Source organism: Sciurus carolinensis, chromosome 8 (genome assembly GCF_902686445.1).
Source record: "Sciurus carolinensis chromosome 8, mSciCar1.2, whole genome shotgun sequence".
Lineage (NCBI taxonomy): Eukaryota > Metazoa > Chordata > Mammalia > Rodentia > Sciuridae > Sciurus > Sciurus carolinensis.
This window is the reverse complement of record NC_062220.1, coordinates 90,389,977-90,405,497: the sequence shown is the minus strand read 5'-3', so window position 1 is coordinate 90,405,497 and position 15,521 is coordinate 90,389,977. Positions and strand designations below refer to the sequence as shown.

Here is a 15,521-nt window from a genome sequence, read left to right as displayed (position 1 = left end):
CTGTGTAGTGCCAAGCAGTTGGTCGTAGGAGTAGGGAAACACTCACCTAGTTAGTCCTATCTGACATCCATTCAGGTACAGTAGTCAGACATCCAAGGTGCTAGACATCCAAGGACTCCATTAGCCCTAGGGATAGGCACCTTTTTCCTGGTATTTTAAAATTCACATGTTCGTTTGCATTGCAACTAGGTTTTTAACATCTCAAATGATGCATAAGTGTAAGGTATCTCCTGGAGATAATTCAAGCTTTCTACATATTTAAGAAAGTTAAATGCCAGTTGTTGACATTCTTTTTCTGAAAGATCATGAATGCAGTCATTCCCCCTTGATGACTTCTTACCTACAGTTCCTGAAGTCAGGTCGAGAGGGTTACCAGTCTCCTCTTCAAAGCTCTGGACCTAAGACATCAAATTGCAACAATCTCATTAGAAATTTTTTTCGTAAAAACTCACTTTATTTAGTCAATGTATAATGAGTGACTACTGGCAACCAGTAAGCAAGATAAACATGAGTTCCTGATCTCAAATAGCTTACAGTCTGTTGGGAGGAGGTGGCAAGGACAAAGTACCCATGATAAAGATTAAAGAGTTCCGGAGAAGGGAAGGAGGTGAGGATATGTGAGTCTTCTTGGGAGATGTGAATTTGAACTAAATTCACATAACTATATTATTATGACTTTTTTTTTTCCTATCAAGAACACATTAAATATACTTAGAGGAAGTAAGTTAATTTGGTTTGCTAAACTTATGGAAAGTAATTAAAAAAATTCAAGTGCTATATCGTGCCTAGACAGATCAAAGAAAATTTAATTTCTGAATCGATAGAGCTGACTTTATTTTTGATATGTATTAGAAATTAATAATAATACTCTATCAATGAGAATAAAGCTATTGTTAAAATAAAATATTAAAGAATACTTTAAAATAGTAAAGCAGCTCATTATAGAAACATGATGGAAAAAAGTTAGTGTAAGGAAACAGTTACTGCTAACATCTTGGAGTGTTTCTTCACAGGTTTTCTTTTTCATACATTTATCCTGCATATAATGAGGTAGTCAAATTTTTTCATTCAAAATTTGGAAGGGAAACTTTTCTCCCACATCATAAAATTTCTTTGAAAGCACCATTTTCATGACTGCCTGGTAGGCCATACTTTGAATGTACATTAGTTTACATAACAACTCTCCAACTGTTGGAATGTTTTAAAAATTTTGCAAGTAGAAATAATGCTGAGTCGAATATCTTTGTTCATGTATCTATTTCTACATGTCGTTTTATGTATTGGAGATTGACGTTTGAATGTTGAAAGACATTTTTATGTCTTTGTGGGGCAGGGAGGGCTGGTGATAGACATATTTACTTGACTAAATCCTATTTTTCTTTTAATATTTTATTAAGCCTTATTTCCCACAATTTTCATGATCCTCCTAGACCCCTGGCTGGTTAAGAATCCCTTCAATTACTGCCTGGATACACCAAAACAAGTCTGCGGAGTGTCTTAAAAGTATGTCTGCCACCTTCCCACCATGTTACTAATTTCTGTGCCCACCCCTGACACTTCTCTGGAGCTCCTTTCCAAGCAGATTCTGTTACCAATTCTGTTCTGGCCTGTCTGTGGCTGGCACACAGAAGGCTCAGTGAAGAGGTGACCCTACCTGGGGATTATATGTCTAGAGGAAAGTGGAAAGGTGTATGTATTTTGGGGGTGGGGGACTGAGAAGTACAGGTGGAAATCTAAATGAGAGTGAAAATTAGTGTGACCGAAGGTAACATGAAGGAGCAGGGAGTGTGTGTGAAACAGAGTTAAGCCACAGGAATACCAACAAACACCAAAGCAAACAAAACTAATCCCCTAACATCAAAACCCGCCTGGTTCTACTGCTTTGCCCTTGGCACTACAGTAGGCATGGCAGAGGAAACATTTCCAAGACACATCATCCCCTGGTCTCCAAGCTGCTGAGAGGTCAGAGCTGGAGGGGCCACTGACTCATGCACAATCTCTTACAAAACAAGCTGTGAGGACACAACAGGGGAATTGTCAGGGCAGGTTTCACTGAGAGGGAAGTAGTTGCTCTGACCCTCAAAGGTGAAACAGGTGAAGCTACCGGACAAAGGCTCCTGAGATGCATCATAAAACACTGAGCTCAAGCAACTCATGGATTAATCTGTGAGCAAGACAAAGAAAAGGAAGAGACCAAAGTTCATTTCGTACTAGATTATTTCTGACTCAAGCAAGGAGAATGGCTTTAAATATCTTAGACTAAACGGGATTTGGAATAATAAGATATACCATTGACAGGCCAAAAGATAGGTGAGAGCTGGAAGGTAGGTTATTTCCCTTAGGATGCTGAGCATGTTGGTACAACACTGACCTCTTCCATTTCAAAGGAGTCTGGTCCTTTACCCGCAAGATGAGACATGTTCCTGAGCTTGTTAATGTGAATCAAGTTCTCCTTCCGAGCTCTGTCCTTGACTGACCCCTCAGACATGTAGGAAGGGGAAGCCTGCTTGGTCAGCATGGAAGAGCAAGGCCACTGCTTGCCCAGAAGAGCTTGGGGAGCGTGACAAGGGGTCAAGTCGTCACAGGCTTGGGCAGACCAATGCCCTGCCAAAGGAGACAAATGGCTTTGGTTGTGGCTGATTGCGGCTGCAGGTAACTCTGTCCCACGCTCCCATGGTTTGGCAGAAGGGATGAAAAATCTGTCTTTCATCTCGAATGATTCAGATGCTTCTGGGTCACAATCCCTCTGGATGTTCCATCTTGAAGCTCTCCGTAAAAATTTACTCGTGCTTCTTGGATGCTCTTTGGCCCCACTCACTCCGGTTCTTTGCACCCTGTCTCCTCCAGCTTTCTCTTCTACTTGGTTCTGTAGGATGTTAACATCATTGAGCAGAGATGAGAAGGCATTGGTTACGTGGTCCAGGATTTCCAGCTGTCGGAAACGGCCTGGAGAATACAAGAAATGCAAAAGTTTTACACTGAGTTTTCTCAATGAAACTGCAGTGGATGGTGTAGTCAAAACTGAAAAGCTGGTTACAATATAATTTTCAAGATGGAGAGGACTCTTATTTTTTGGGGGGGTGTATTGGAGATTGAACTCAGGGGCATTTGACCACTGAGCCACATCCCCAGCCCTATTGTATTTTATTTAGAGACAGGGTTTCACTGAATTGCTTAGTGCTCACTTTTGCAGAGGCTGACTTTGAACTTGAGATCCTCCTGCCTCAGCCTCCAGAGCTGCTGAGATTAGAGTGTGCACCACCACGCCCAACAACTTCAAACTCTTGAAACTAAATTTTTTGCACATACCTTTGCTCACATGGAGATGATTCCCCAGTGTAATAAGAAATCCCTGTGCTTTAGAGAAAGTCAATACTTCTTAAATGTAGCTGAATATACATAGCTGTATGGATTCATATATGCCCTAATTTTTAGATGCTAATCTGCTAAAAACTACGGACATGTATGAGTCTATATATTTATATGTATTAAACGAAGTGTGAAACAATAAACCCAGCTCCTTCAACATGACACAGCCTGAGTATTCTTTCCACAGATTCATGGGGTAGATATTTCATCGTGACCTCCATCTTCTCCAGCACCAGAGAGATGGAATGGTCCTTGCATATGGAGCCAGAAGGTTTGGCTTCAAGTCTCAGGAGAACCATTGCTGGAAATTCAATCCCAGACTATATGAATGAGTAGCTATATAGTGCTAAACTCTATGCCAGACATAGTAAATGGTCAGTTTTTTTAAATCTTGAAATCATGACTGTCTTATGTATGTTTCATATTTGCTGTGAGCATCAAAAAAAGTTGCAAAAACACACTGCTATGTAAATATCAACTGTTAAATGATTTTGAATGTGCAAGACAGGAAGAAAATATATTTTCTTCAGTCTTTCAAGAGAAAGAAGTCATGAATGTGAAAACGCATTTGTCCTTCCAAACAAACCGGCTCATCTTGTCAGCCTTTCTGGATGACCTGGCTTCAATATTCAGATGACATATGCAAGTATTAACTTAGCACAGGGAGAGACCTAATATACTAAGGGTTAATTTTGAGATGCCTTACCAGTTTGAAAAAATGGTGAAAAAATATTTTTTTAATTTGAAGATAATAAAGCCACAGTAATGGAAACAGAACTCTGTGTATTTCACAGTCTCCTTTTAACCCTAGTGACAGTATGCAGGGTTGCAGAGCCCAGCAAGTGTCAAGGACCACATAGGAGGGGAAGGTACTAAACTTTGCACTGTTTTTTGCACCATCAGAGCAATGATACTGACTCTTCCCTGTGCACGTCTTTACACTTACCTGCTTCTTTCACCAGAAAGAAGATATTAACTAATCATTCTCCAAAAGGTTTGAGGGATTTCCCACAGAGGACTGTGTTATTCTTTCAAGACCTATAGGGTTTGGGATGTTTCAGAATAATTCTGATTAAATTCCTCCCCCCAAGTTAAGCTTTAGTTGAAACCAAATCTCTTTTTTGAGCCCAAGGGTATGATTGAAGCGTAATTCAGCTTTTACAATTGTCTTCTATCCACCCCATAGCAGGTTTTTATACTTAGACTAAGACAAAGCCTATCAGACTAATTGGTTCAGTCAATTCAGAGAACACAATAGTCCGAAGAGTTGAATGAGTATCTTATTTTTGCCTTTGGGTAGATTGAACAATGGACGAATTGCTTCTCATCCTCAAGTTTGAACCTTTTGTACTGACTTTCAATGAGACATACTGCTCCAATCTATCTTTCTAACAGCCAACTAATTTTGTTATTGCTAGTTTTACATTTGACCTTCTCAGCATTCTTGAATCAAAAGAGTTATTGTTAAGTGTTAAGTAGTGGAAATAAGAGGCCAGCCATTACAGGATTAGGGACAAACTCCTAGTTCCTCTAAAATCCATGTGTCGATTTCATTTGTAAAGTGTTTCCTTCGCAGATCAGCTCAGACACTACTCAGGTGTTAGTAAATGTCCTTATTTTCCTCAAATATTGAATCGATCAAGGATCTTACATCTCTGTGGAGTTTAGAAGAGGAGACAACAAACAACAATATTAATTGCTTCTGAAAATAAAGAAAGTTCACATCATGTTCAGGTTGATATACTACTCTCTTATAAAAACCCCGTTACATAAATTTTGAGAACCATTTCATCTACATGGAAATGAAAGTGGAAAAATAAAATGAGAAATTCACATGAGGTCTTGATTTCAGATAATTAGGTGATAAAAAATAACACTTCAGCTCCTTTGACTTTCCTTTCAGTGAATTTATTTATTTAAAATAATTTATTTAAGAACAGAGCTTCGCCATTTTCCCCATCTAGAATCACTCAAACTCTGTTCCATGGAGATATTCTTTGTTGCTCCAAAAGGGGGTTCTAATTCAAATGATTTTGAAAATGCTGCATTTCTCTTCTAGGACACTGAAAATACACCTTTCATATTGCATCAATCCTGTAGTAAATAAACTACTAGATATTCTCACTCCAAATTATTCAAGCATATAGTACATGTGCCTGAAGAACATCCTCAGTAATATCCTAAAGAAAAGTGTTCCACTGATGACCAGTTGGAGAAATAGAACAGTATGTACACTAACTATAAGGATTAGGCATAGCTAATCCACAAATCTGTCACCGCCCGCGGCAACAATCTCACGGATATTTATTACCGCCTGCAGCAACAATTGCACGGGTATTTATCGGAGATGGACTGGAAATAAACTACTTCTATTTCCGAGCTGCTTCCTTGCTTGCTTATTCCCTAGCTTATTGAGGAAAAAGAGACTTGCTTGATTTTAGAGGAAGAGAAGCTTTGAGAGAAAGATAGGCTTTGCTTATAGAAAGAGAGACTTTGCTTTTAGAGGAAGTTTTTAGAGAAAGAGAGGCTTGCTACGCTTATCAGAGATCTATTTCTTCTTAGAGTTCTGCTGCTTCTTCTTAGAGGTAGGTCCCGCATCCTGTGAACTAGGTGCTATCTATCTGAGGGTTAGCTGCTTCTTCTAGCTGCTTCTTCTCTCTGCTAGCTTCTTCTTTTCTCTGCTAGCTTCTCTCTGCCAGCTGCTGCTTTTCTCTGCTAGCTGTTTCTTTTCTCTGCTAGCTGCTTCTTCTCTCTGCTAGCTGCTTCTTTTCTCTGCTAGCTGCTTCTCTCTGCTAGCTGCTGTTTTTTGCCTTCTGCCTACTGCCCACTTATATTCCCTCCAGGAGGTGGAGGGCGGGGCCACACTAGTTGAGATCAGGCGAGGGGCCAGCTGCCCTATCACGGCAAAGGTTAAAACGAGCAGGCCCGAGCAGGAGTACTCGGGAACACCTGTGCAGCGTTGTGTGCGTGGACTTAATTGAATATGGCCAATGACAAAACACCTGGGTGTGCTTATATTAATCAACTTCCTCACTGCCGATGTGATCAAAACAACCTCCGACTGGCCGCCAGGTGCCATTGCAGCGCAGCCCACATGGCACAGCCCCCAACACAAATCTGCAGGTATGAGAGATTAATAACTACCACTCAGAGTTTGGGGTGTCAGTTGTGCTGGTCTGAGCCTCACAGATGAGAAATTAAGGTGTCACCCAATGACCCATATAAGCCTTGTGAGAAACTGGTTTCTCTGCCTCCTAGCTATATATATTATATTAAATATTATATATATTTAAAGCTATATATATATTAAAGCTGCTTACCAGTATTACCAGTGTTCCTCTTTCAAGGGGCATATGGCAGGATTACACCTTTGTAGCCCTTGGAGTTACATAGGCATATGACATTTTCTGACCAGTGGAATCTGAGAAGGACTGATATGTGTAGTTATGGGCAGAGGATTTAAGAGCTGACTATGTTTTTCCATTTCCACCTTTTTCCTTTTATTGCTACTAGTGACATTCCAGTTTGGTGGTATGTGGTGGGATTGGGGGCCAATTCTCAAGTGAGGACAATTTGGAGCAGATCCTCCAAATATCCTCACCAGTTAACAGTAAACATGTAGACTGATCAAGAAATAAATCTTTCCTGTTTTAAGCTACTGTAAGAAAGGAACTGAATGTTATTGCACAGAGTCTACTGTGTCCATCCACCTAATGCTCTGGTCCAATAGGCCACTCATTGTCATTGCTGAGATGCTAATGCCACAAGGTCCTCACTTACCATACAAGTTAGGGTTCTCAACATCCATCCGCTGCTTTTGAGCTTCAAGAAAAACACGGATGTTGATTCCTCTGGCTGCTGAGCCACAACCAAGGAATCTGGCTGGGATTTGTGTGCAGATGTCTGGCTCCTCAGCACCAAACCCCAGATCTAAGAGAATTTCCACTGGATCTTTTTCCCAAAATTCCAGCCATTCCGGAATGCTGTGATTAAAAAAAAAAAAAAAAAAAAAAAAAAAAAAAAAAAAAAAAAAGAGTCCCTTTATCCAATAACACCTCACTTAAGCATAAGCCATTTTTTCTAGTCACCCAATCTTCCAGAAACCGAGTGAAAGAGGAACCTGAACAGACAGATGGTGCCTTCACTGGCGCTCATATATACTTACTTAAAGGACAGCAGTCTCTGCACCTAGGGACTGCTTGCCTATACTTTACATACAATACCACGAGTTCATCCATCTGGCTTTTTATTTCCCCAAGAGCAAATGTTAAATTAGACAGTGCAGGGAGATTGAGGAATGGATGCCAGAGATACTGCACTGTCAACCACAAAGAAGTGGTAATTGATGGCAAGAGAAAAAAATGGGAAAAAAAAAATCAACAGTAGACTCAAAGAAGAATATTTTTAAAGAGTATTATTCTGGGACATACTCAGCTACATATGAATGCAGACTATCAGGGCTCATGTTTACGAATGATTTTAAGTCCCTAGGTAGGATTAATATGTTATCTCTCTCTTTCTCCTTCTTTTTTTGGACTGTCGAAAAACAAACGTTGTATCAAATTACTCTAGTCTGCATTGTCACTGAAAATGATAAATATCAGTTATCTGGAATTTATATTTAAGTATACCAATCCACTTCCCAGGTATTGAATTTCTTTTGAGTTGGAATTTTTAAACTCATGGATTCTGAGAATCAGAACATATTATTTGCAATTTTGGGGGTACAAGGGATTGAACTAAGGGGCACTCAACCACTGAGCCACATCCCCAGCCCTATTTTATTTAGAGACAGGATCTCACTGAGTTGCTTAGCGCCTCACTTTTGCTGAGACTAACTTTGAACCCATGATCCTCCTGCTTCAACCTCTGGAGACGCTGGGATTACAGGCATGCCTGGCTTGGGAATCAGAATTTTGATGAAGTTTTACCATGTTTTCTTTTTTCTTTCTTTCTTTCTTTTTCTTTTGTTGATGTCAGTTTTTACCTTGACATGCAACACTAATATGAGCTTAATTGCAATAGTTGAGATGATTTTACAGTCATGAGCTTTAGTCTCATGAGCAGGCCTACTTAATGAAACCACCAGCAACACATTTAAACTTTCTAAGTGACATAGATATCTGGAGCTTTGCCTCTTGATTCAGTCGAGTAAGAAGTTAAACCAGGAACCCTTCCTGGGAGCTTAAATGGCTTGGCTTGTACACTTAGTCATAGAAATTACTTGAAGAACTGAGAGTGCCAGGCTCTCAATTATGTGGATATAGGTATAAAAGGAGGTTCAAGGGAGAAAAAATATTCTGGTAAGAAATCTAAATTGTATGGGGAAGATTTGATCTATTATTCTAATGATCTTATTGCACAAATTTTTATTCAACCCATTTATACAAATATTTATTGAGTGTCTATCATGTTCTAGCCTCTATGCTAGACACCTATGGCACAAAAATGAACGAAAATAATCCTTGCCTTCCAAAGGTACAGTCTTATGGCCGATAGTACAATTATTGATTGATTTGTCATTTAAAATCTTTTTATATCATTATGAAAATACCACATAAAAATTTTTTTGAATTTTGCAAGAAACATTTAAAATACACTTAACATGTTAAAAATTGTAATTTTACACACAAATTTCTACCCTTCCTCATTGTCCCCACTAATTCTGAGCCTCTTCCTCCTAAACCTTTGTATAGGTTCTGGACATTAGTCTATGTAGCTTCATACATGCTGCACGGATCTCACTAGCTTGTTTTGTAAATAATAACATACTCTATGTATTTTTCTGCATCTTGCTTTTTTCCCTTAAAAGATATGCCTTGAAGATCTTTCTAATAGGTGGAGATCTACAGGCTATAAACTGTATACACAGGGTTTAGCTCCACTTACTTTTTAAATCATTGTATGAAATTCCATAAACTGAACGGGCCAATGGTTTATTTGGCCATTTTTCCATTAACAAATATTTAGTCTGTTTCCAATTTCACTGACTCTTATATTGTTCTTGAAAATTGGAATTTGGAAATCCTTGATTCATTCTCTTATCCACTCATTCAGCAAGGATTTCTCAAATCCTTATTTATGATGTCACAAAATCCATTGTTGCCCAGAATGATTTTTCTGAAGGAAAAATGCCTGGAAATCACATACCTTTGTGGTACACTTGTGGTAGAATGGCAAGAATTGAAACTGGTCCCTCTGGATAGGGTGGGAGGTTCAGAAAACTGATGCAGGGACCTACAACCAAGGGGGCATGCCAGCAATGAGATGTGTTGATTTAGGTAGTTCCGGGGGGGGTCATTGTCAATCTTTCCCCTCCAGAGCAATCATTTGCATTCCTCTTAGTTTCTAATAACCCCATAATGGCCACGCCTTTGAAGAGACCAAGTGAGCAGTCCAGGGCCTGCTTCTCTTTCCCAAGCATTGTGTTTCAGCAGGTGTGAGAATTTAAGTGTTAGGTGCCCAGCGACTGCTCATTATAAAGGTGACAGAATGTCACACTCTTGACAGATGGTGAATCATTGGGGAACCTTTCAGGAACACAGCTTTGTGAGGCTCCAACTTTGGGGAAGAAGTTAAAATTATGTGCTGAAATAGGCACAGTGAACAGTCACTGAAGCAACTCCATGTTAATTCTGTAATGGAGAAGAATTTCATATCACATGGTGAACAATCTCTAAGTACTGTCCCCAGGGTTCTTGTGGCCATCCATATGCAACAGTAACGAAGTCCTTTATTACTGAAAGGAAAAAATGAGTCACTCTATGCAGTAGGTCTGCATTGCAAATCATTTGAAAGCACTTGCAAAGAGAACAGAACATTATCATTATGTAGTTCAGTTTTATCTATCTCAGTTCTACCATGGATCATATCTAGCATCATCAAACATAATAGACAATAAAATTAGAATTTATTAAAGACTTCAGTGCAGAGGGCAATGTTCCCAAGGACATTAAGTTCTCTTATTTGGGTCGCTGAATTTGTCTTTGTTCTGTCCACATTTAGGAAGAAGAACTGGGACTTGCCACTTCCTTGTTTAATTGCTTCTTTTCATGAAGATTGAGAAGATGCATGTTTCTGGATAATAAGAACTACAGTTTTAAAAGACTATTGACTCTTGAGGTGAGTCAGAAAATATCCTTTCATTTATTGACTCACCTCAGTTTACAGTAGTCCTCCTTAATTTAGTTTTCATTTGGGGTTTATAGGTTACATCGTATTTTGTAAAGTTCATCAGAGCCACCCAGGAGCAACTCTGGCCTTGAATCCAGAAGAATCCATGTGTAGTCATTGTAAAGCTGGGGGGAGCAGAGCTGGTAACTGACCCAAATCTCATTTTTCTTTTTGAGAAAATAAGAGAATTGTCTGGGAGCTTCTTGTGATTTCTTATTCCTCTATGATTCCACAAGAAGCAAAAAGGACAATCTTTTAAAGGAGGGAAAAAATTAGGAAAAATGGCACTTAAAGTGTGTTATGGTTTAGATGTGGTGTCTTCAAAAGCTCATGTGTGAGACAATGCAAGAAGGTTTGGAGGAGAAATTATTGGGTTTTGAGAGTCTTAACCTAATCAGTGAATTAATTCCAGATGGGATTAACTGAGTGGTAACTGGAGGCAGTTGGGGTGCGGCTAGAGGAAGGAGTTCATTGGGAGTGTAGCTACAGAGCATGTATTTTGAATCTAGAGAGTGGAGATCGCTCTCTTTCTGCTTTCTGATTGTCATGTGATCTGCTTCCCTCTGCCACACTCGTCCACCGATGATGTTCTGCCTCACCTTGAACCCTGAGGAAGGGGGCCTGCTGTCTATGAACTAAGACTGTGAAACCATGAGCCCTCAAATAAACCTTTCCTCCTCTACTGTTGTTCTGGTCGAGTCCTTTAGTCACAGCAGTGAAAAACTTGACTAAAACAAAGTGTGAACTCTAAGAGTAAGAGGGATATAGCAATGGTTTCTGGCTAGTTGTAATTATCTTGAAAAGGCAGGGATGAGAGTTCAAGAAGTAGAGTTCCTAACATCAGGAGATCTCAGAGTTTATCTCAGCATTTTTAAAACTAGAGTATGCCTCAGAATCATCTGGAGGACTTGAAGAAACACAGATTTCTGAACCCTACCTAAGATTTTCTAGCTCAGTATGTCTGAGCGGGGAGGGAGCTCAGGAACTTGCTTTTCTATTAAGTTCCCTGGTGCTGCTGGTGCTGCTGGTCTGGGGGCCACACTTTGAGATCTAGTCTCCTCCTGTCAAGAGACTCTGACTGCCTTCAATCTAACTTTGGAAATTGTATGCATTATTATCTGGTAAATAGCATGATAATTAATAGCATGGGTAAGATGAGATATGAGTACAACTGTCATATGAACAGGTCCCTATGACCAGCTGTATTATAGTAGAATGTCACTGAGGCACAGGTTCTAATTAAATCTCCTCCCAAGTCAGTATTTGCTGATTTAGTTTGCTCATTTTTAATAACATCTAAGGAACCTCTATTTCCCTTTAAGGTTAGTGAACAGGTTCTAGGTCCTCAACCAGTGACCTTTCAGAAGCTCCTAGGATCCATGGTATTATTGAGAAACTTCCTCACCTCTACTTCATTTAGGGGAAGATTTGCATGTGAAATATTGGAGGCAAGTAACTCTGATTCTGCTACTTACCTCATGTAGTCTTTCACAGTCATTTGAACCATTCCTTGTTCATGCAAAGAAACTGGGGGAAAAAAAAGTAGAGGTGAACTTAATTTTCTTTTATCTCATGGGAGATTTTCTTATATCAAATGAAACAATGTGGGACTGAATTTCCATATCCAGGGTTGTATAAGCATGAAATATAAGACATGACGAGAGTGAACAAGATAGAATATAATAATTGCTGAACAGTGTGAGAAGCCCTCAAAGAAAAGTACTTGTTCAATGAAGGAAGAAGTCAGGAGCGAGTGGAAGAATCAGTGGAGGTTTCACGGAGGAAATGGGATTTGTCTCGGACTTTTAAGAATGAGGAGAATTTGATGGATGGAAAAGAGGTATCACCACTGAAGAGAAAAAAAGGTCTGTAGAAAGGGGAGGGTCTGAGGCTGGTCTGGTTAGATCGCAGAGCCTCTGGGGAGGCTCTCTCGTGGTACCTGAGGACCATCAAGGAGTACAGCCAGGGCAGGCAAAAGAACACAGGGAGAAATCAGCATTTACTGAGCATCTTCCATTTGTTGGTACCATCCAGTCCTTCCAGCAGCCATTTAATTTAGGATATATCCTCATTTCTCCGATAAGGAAATAGACTCACAAAAATTTAGTAATGAGCCAAGGATCATGAGTAACAGATCTAGGAATTTATTACTACCTTTATTGGTACTAGCACATGTATGTAGTATAATCTATTTAAGCAATGTGCTAAGCATGTTACATGCATAATCCCAATTTCCACAACAAAAGAGGTGGTGTTATTTTTATTGTTGTTCTTATTGTTATTTCCCACTTCACAAAGAAGGAAGACTGAGGCTCAGAGAGATGAAATACATTTCTCCTGATCAGTAAAGTGCCACAGCTTATTTTAGTTTGTTTCTTTTGGAAACACCACCTACTAATAGAATGTCCTGGAGTTGATTTGAAAACTGAAACAGGAGTTTATATGTACGTGACAGGACTTGGAAAACCAAGAAAAGTTTTTGAGCAATCAAGTAAATGTGAGAACGATGATGCTGAGAGTCCATTTGCCTGGTAGTGGAGCTGAGGACAGGACACCTCAGGAGGAACAGGTACTGAATATCAGAGGCCCATTCGAGGTCTGGTGCAGTACTGGACCTCGTGCCATGACACCGCATGCGGCTGACCTCTGCAAAAGAAACTCTTCACAGCATGGCACATTTCTAAAAGGCTCATCAGTTTTCTTACTTCCTTTCCCTCAGGGCCCTCCTGGGTACAAATGTGTGACATGTGTGACACTGGGAAGTGTTCCCATCCTGTACTTCTATGAGACCAGGAAGTTTTTCATCATAAGAAAGATAATGCAGATTGGGAAAAGTTTTGGATGAAAGAACCTTAGTGATTAAAACTTAGAATGCTGAAAATACTAAAGGACTTTCATTTGGAGCCAGAATTCTTGTTTGGGTGGTAGAGGGTCAGAAGGGTGGTGGTCTATACACAGGCCTCAAGTTATTTATGTATTTGTCTGAGAATGCCAAATTTGGCAGGTGGAGATAAGAATCTCCATAACTTTTTATAGCAATAATCACATTTTCTTATTTGTTTGTTTAGGGATATATGACAGTAGAGTGTTCTTTGACATATTCTACATACATGGAGTATAACTTATTCTAGTTAGAATTCTATTCTTGTGGTTGTACATGATGTGGACTTTGACTAGTGGGTTATTCATCTATGAACACAGAAAAGTTATGTCTGATTCATTCTGCTGTTTTTCCTATTCCCACCATCCCTCCCTTCCCTTCATTTCCCTTTGTCTAATCCAATGAACTTCTATTCTTTCCCCCCTCCACCCTTATTGTGTGTTAGCATCTGCATATCAGAGAGAACATTAGCGTTTGGTTTTTTTGGATTGACTGATTTCACTTATCATGATAGACTCCAAATCCATCTATTTACTGGCAAAAGTCATAAAGTCATTCTCTTTTATGGCTGGGTAATAAATACCCCACTGTGTATATATACCACATTTTCTTTATCCATTTTAATTAATTCTTGTCTTCTGCTTTTGGTGCTGATTTGTACTTTTTCTAGGGCTTGGTTAGTTCCATAGCTTAGCTACTGGGAATTGAGCTGCTATATACATTGATGTGACTGCGGTCATTATAGTATGCTGATTTTAAGGCCTTTGGGCATATGCCAATGAGTGGAATAACTGGGTCAAATAGTGATTCCATTTCAAGTTTTCTGAGGAATCTCCATACTGCTTTCCAGAGTGATGCATCAGTTTGCAGTACCACCAGTAATGTATGACTGCACCTTTTTCCCTACATCCTTGCCAACATTTATTGTTACTTGTATTCTTGATAATTGCCATTCTGACTGGAGTGAGATGAAATCTCATTGTAGTTTTAATTTGCATTTCTCTAATTGGTAGTGATGCTAAACATTTTCTCATATATATGTTGACTGATCATATTTCTTCTTCTGTGAAGTGTCTGTTCAGTTCCTTTGCCCATATATTGGTTGGGTTATTTGCTTTTTGGTGTTCAATTTTTTTTTAGTTCATTATATATCCTGGAGATTAATGCTCTATCTGAGATGCAGGGGGCAAAGATTTTCCCCTATTCTGTAGGTTCTCTATTCATGTTCTTGATTGTTTCCTTTGCTGAGAAGCTTTTTAGTTTTATATCATCCCATTTCATACTGCTTAAGGGAATTATACATCAACAAGACACAACAATCATAAATATTTATGCTCCAAATAGTGAAGCAGTCACATACATCAAACAAACCCTTCTCAATTTCAAGAATCAAACAGACCACAGCACAATGATACTGGGTGACTTTAACATGCCTTTCCCATCACTGGATAGATCCTCCAAACTAAAGCTAAATGAAGAAACTACAGAACTAAAAAATACAATTAATAATTTAGACTTACCAGATGTATATAGAATATTTCAACCATCAATGACTTAATATGCTTTCTTCTCAGCAGCCTACAGATCCTTCTCTAAAATAGACCATATCTCAGGCCACAAAGCAACTCTTAGCAAACACATACACAGAAAAATACAGCTAATACCTTGCATTCTATCAGATCATAATGGAATGACATTAGAAATTAATGATAAAATAAAAACTAGAAACTACTGTAACACCTGGATACTAACTAATATGTTATTGAATGACCAATGGATAGTAGAAGAAATCAGGCATGAATTTAAAAAAAACCTATTTAGAGGTAAATGAGAACAGCAGCACAATATATCAAAATCTCTGGGGCACTGTGAAGGTGGTTCTAAGAGGCAAGTTTGTTCCACTGAGCCCATGCATTAAAAGAACAGAAAGTCAACTAATATATAACCTAACATTATATCTCAAAGCCTTAGAAAAAGAACAAATCAGCACCAAAAGCAGAAGATAGTAATTTATTAAAATCAGAGCTAGAATATCCAAATTTTTACCAGATTTTTTTAAAAAAAGCTTAGTTACCGTGCTAAAAAAAAAAAAAAAGGA

General features: G+C 39.0%; 1 protein-coding gene across 7 annotated transcripts in view; it reads right to left on the bottom strand.

The window, feature by feature from the left end:
• The window catches only part of Itprid1 (ITPR interacting domain containing 1), a 132,679-nt gene that overhangs the window by 61,841 nt on the left and 55,317 nt on the right, over positions 1–15,521 (bottom strand). For 6 of the 7 annotated variants that reach the window (XM_047561669.1, XM_047561671.1, XM_047561666.1 and 3 more), the window contains 5 exons: positions 12,018–12,069; positions 9,520–9,606; positions 7,150–7,352; positions 2,372–2,946; positions 341–398 (listed from right to left, as the gene is read on the bottom strand). In XM_047561669.1, the coding sequence (XP_047417625.1) occupies positions 341–398; positions 2,372–2,946; positions 7,150–7,352; positions 9,520–9,606; positions 12,018–12,069 (975 nt within the window). The remainder of the gene's footprint in view (positions 1–340; positions 399–2,371; positions 2,947–7,149; positions 7,353–9,519; positions 9,607–12,017; positions 12,070–15,521) is intronic. The other variant, XM_047561670.1, reaches the window with a different exon arrangement.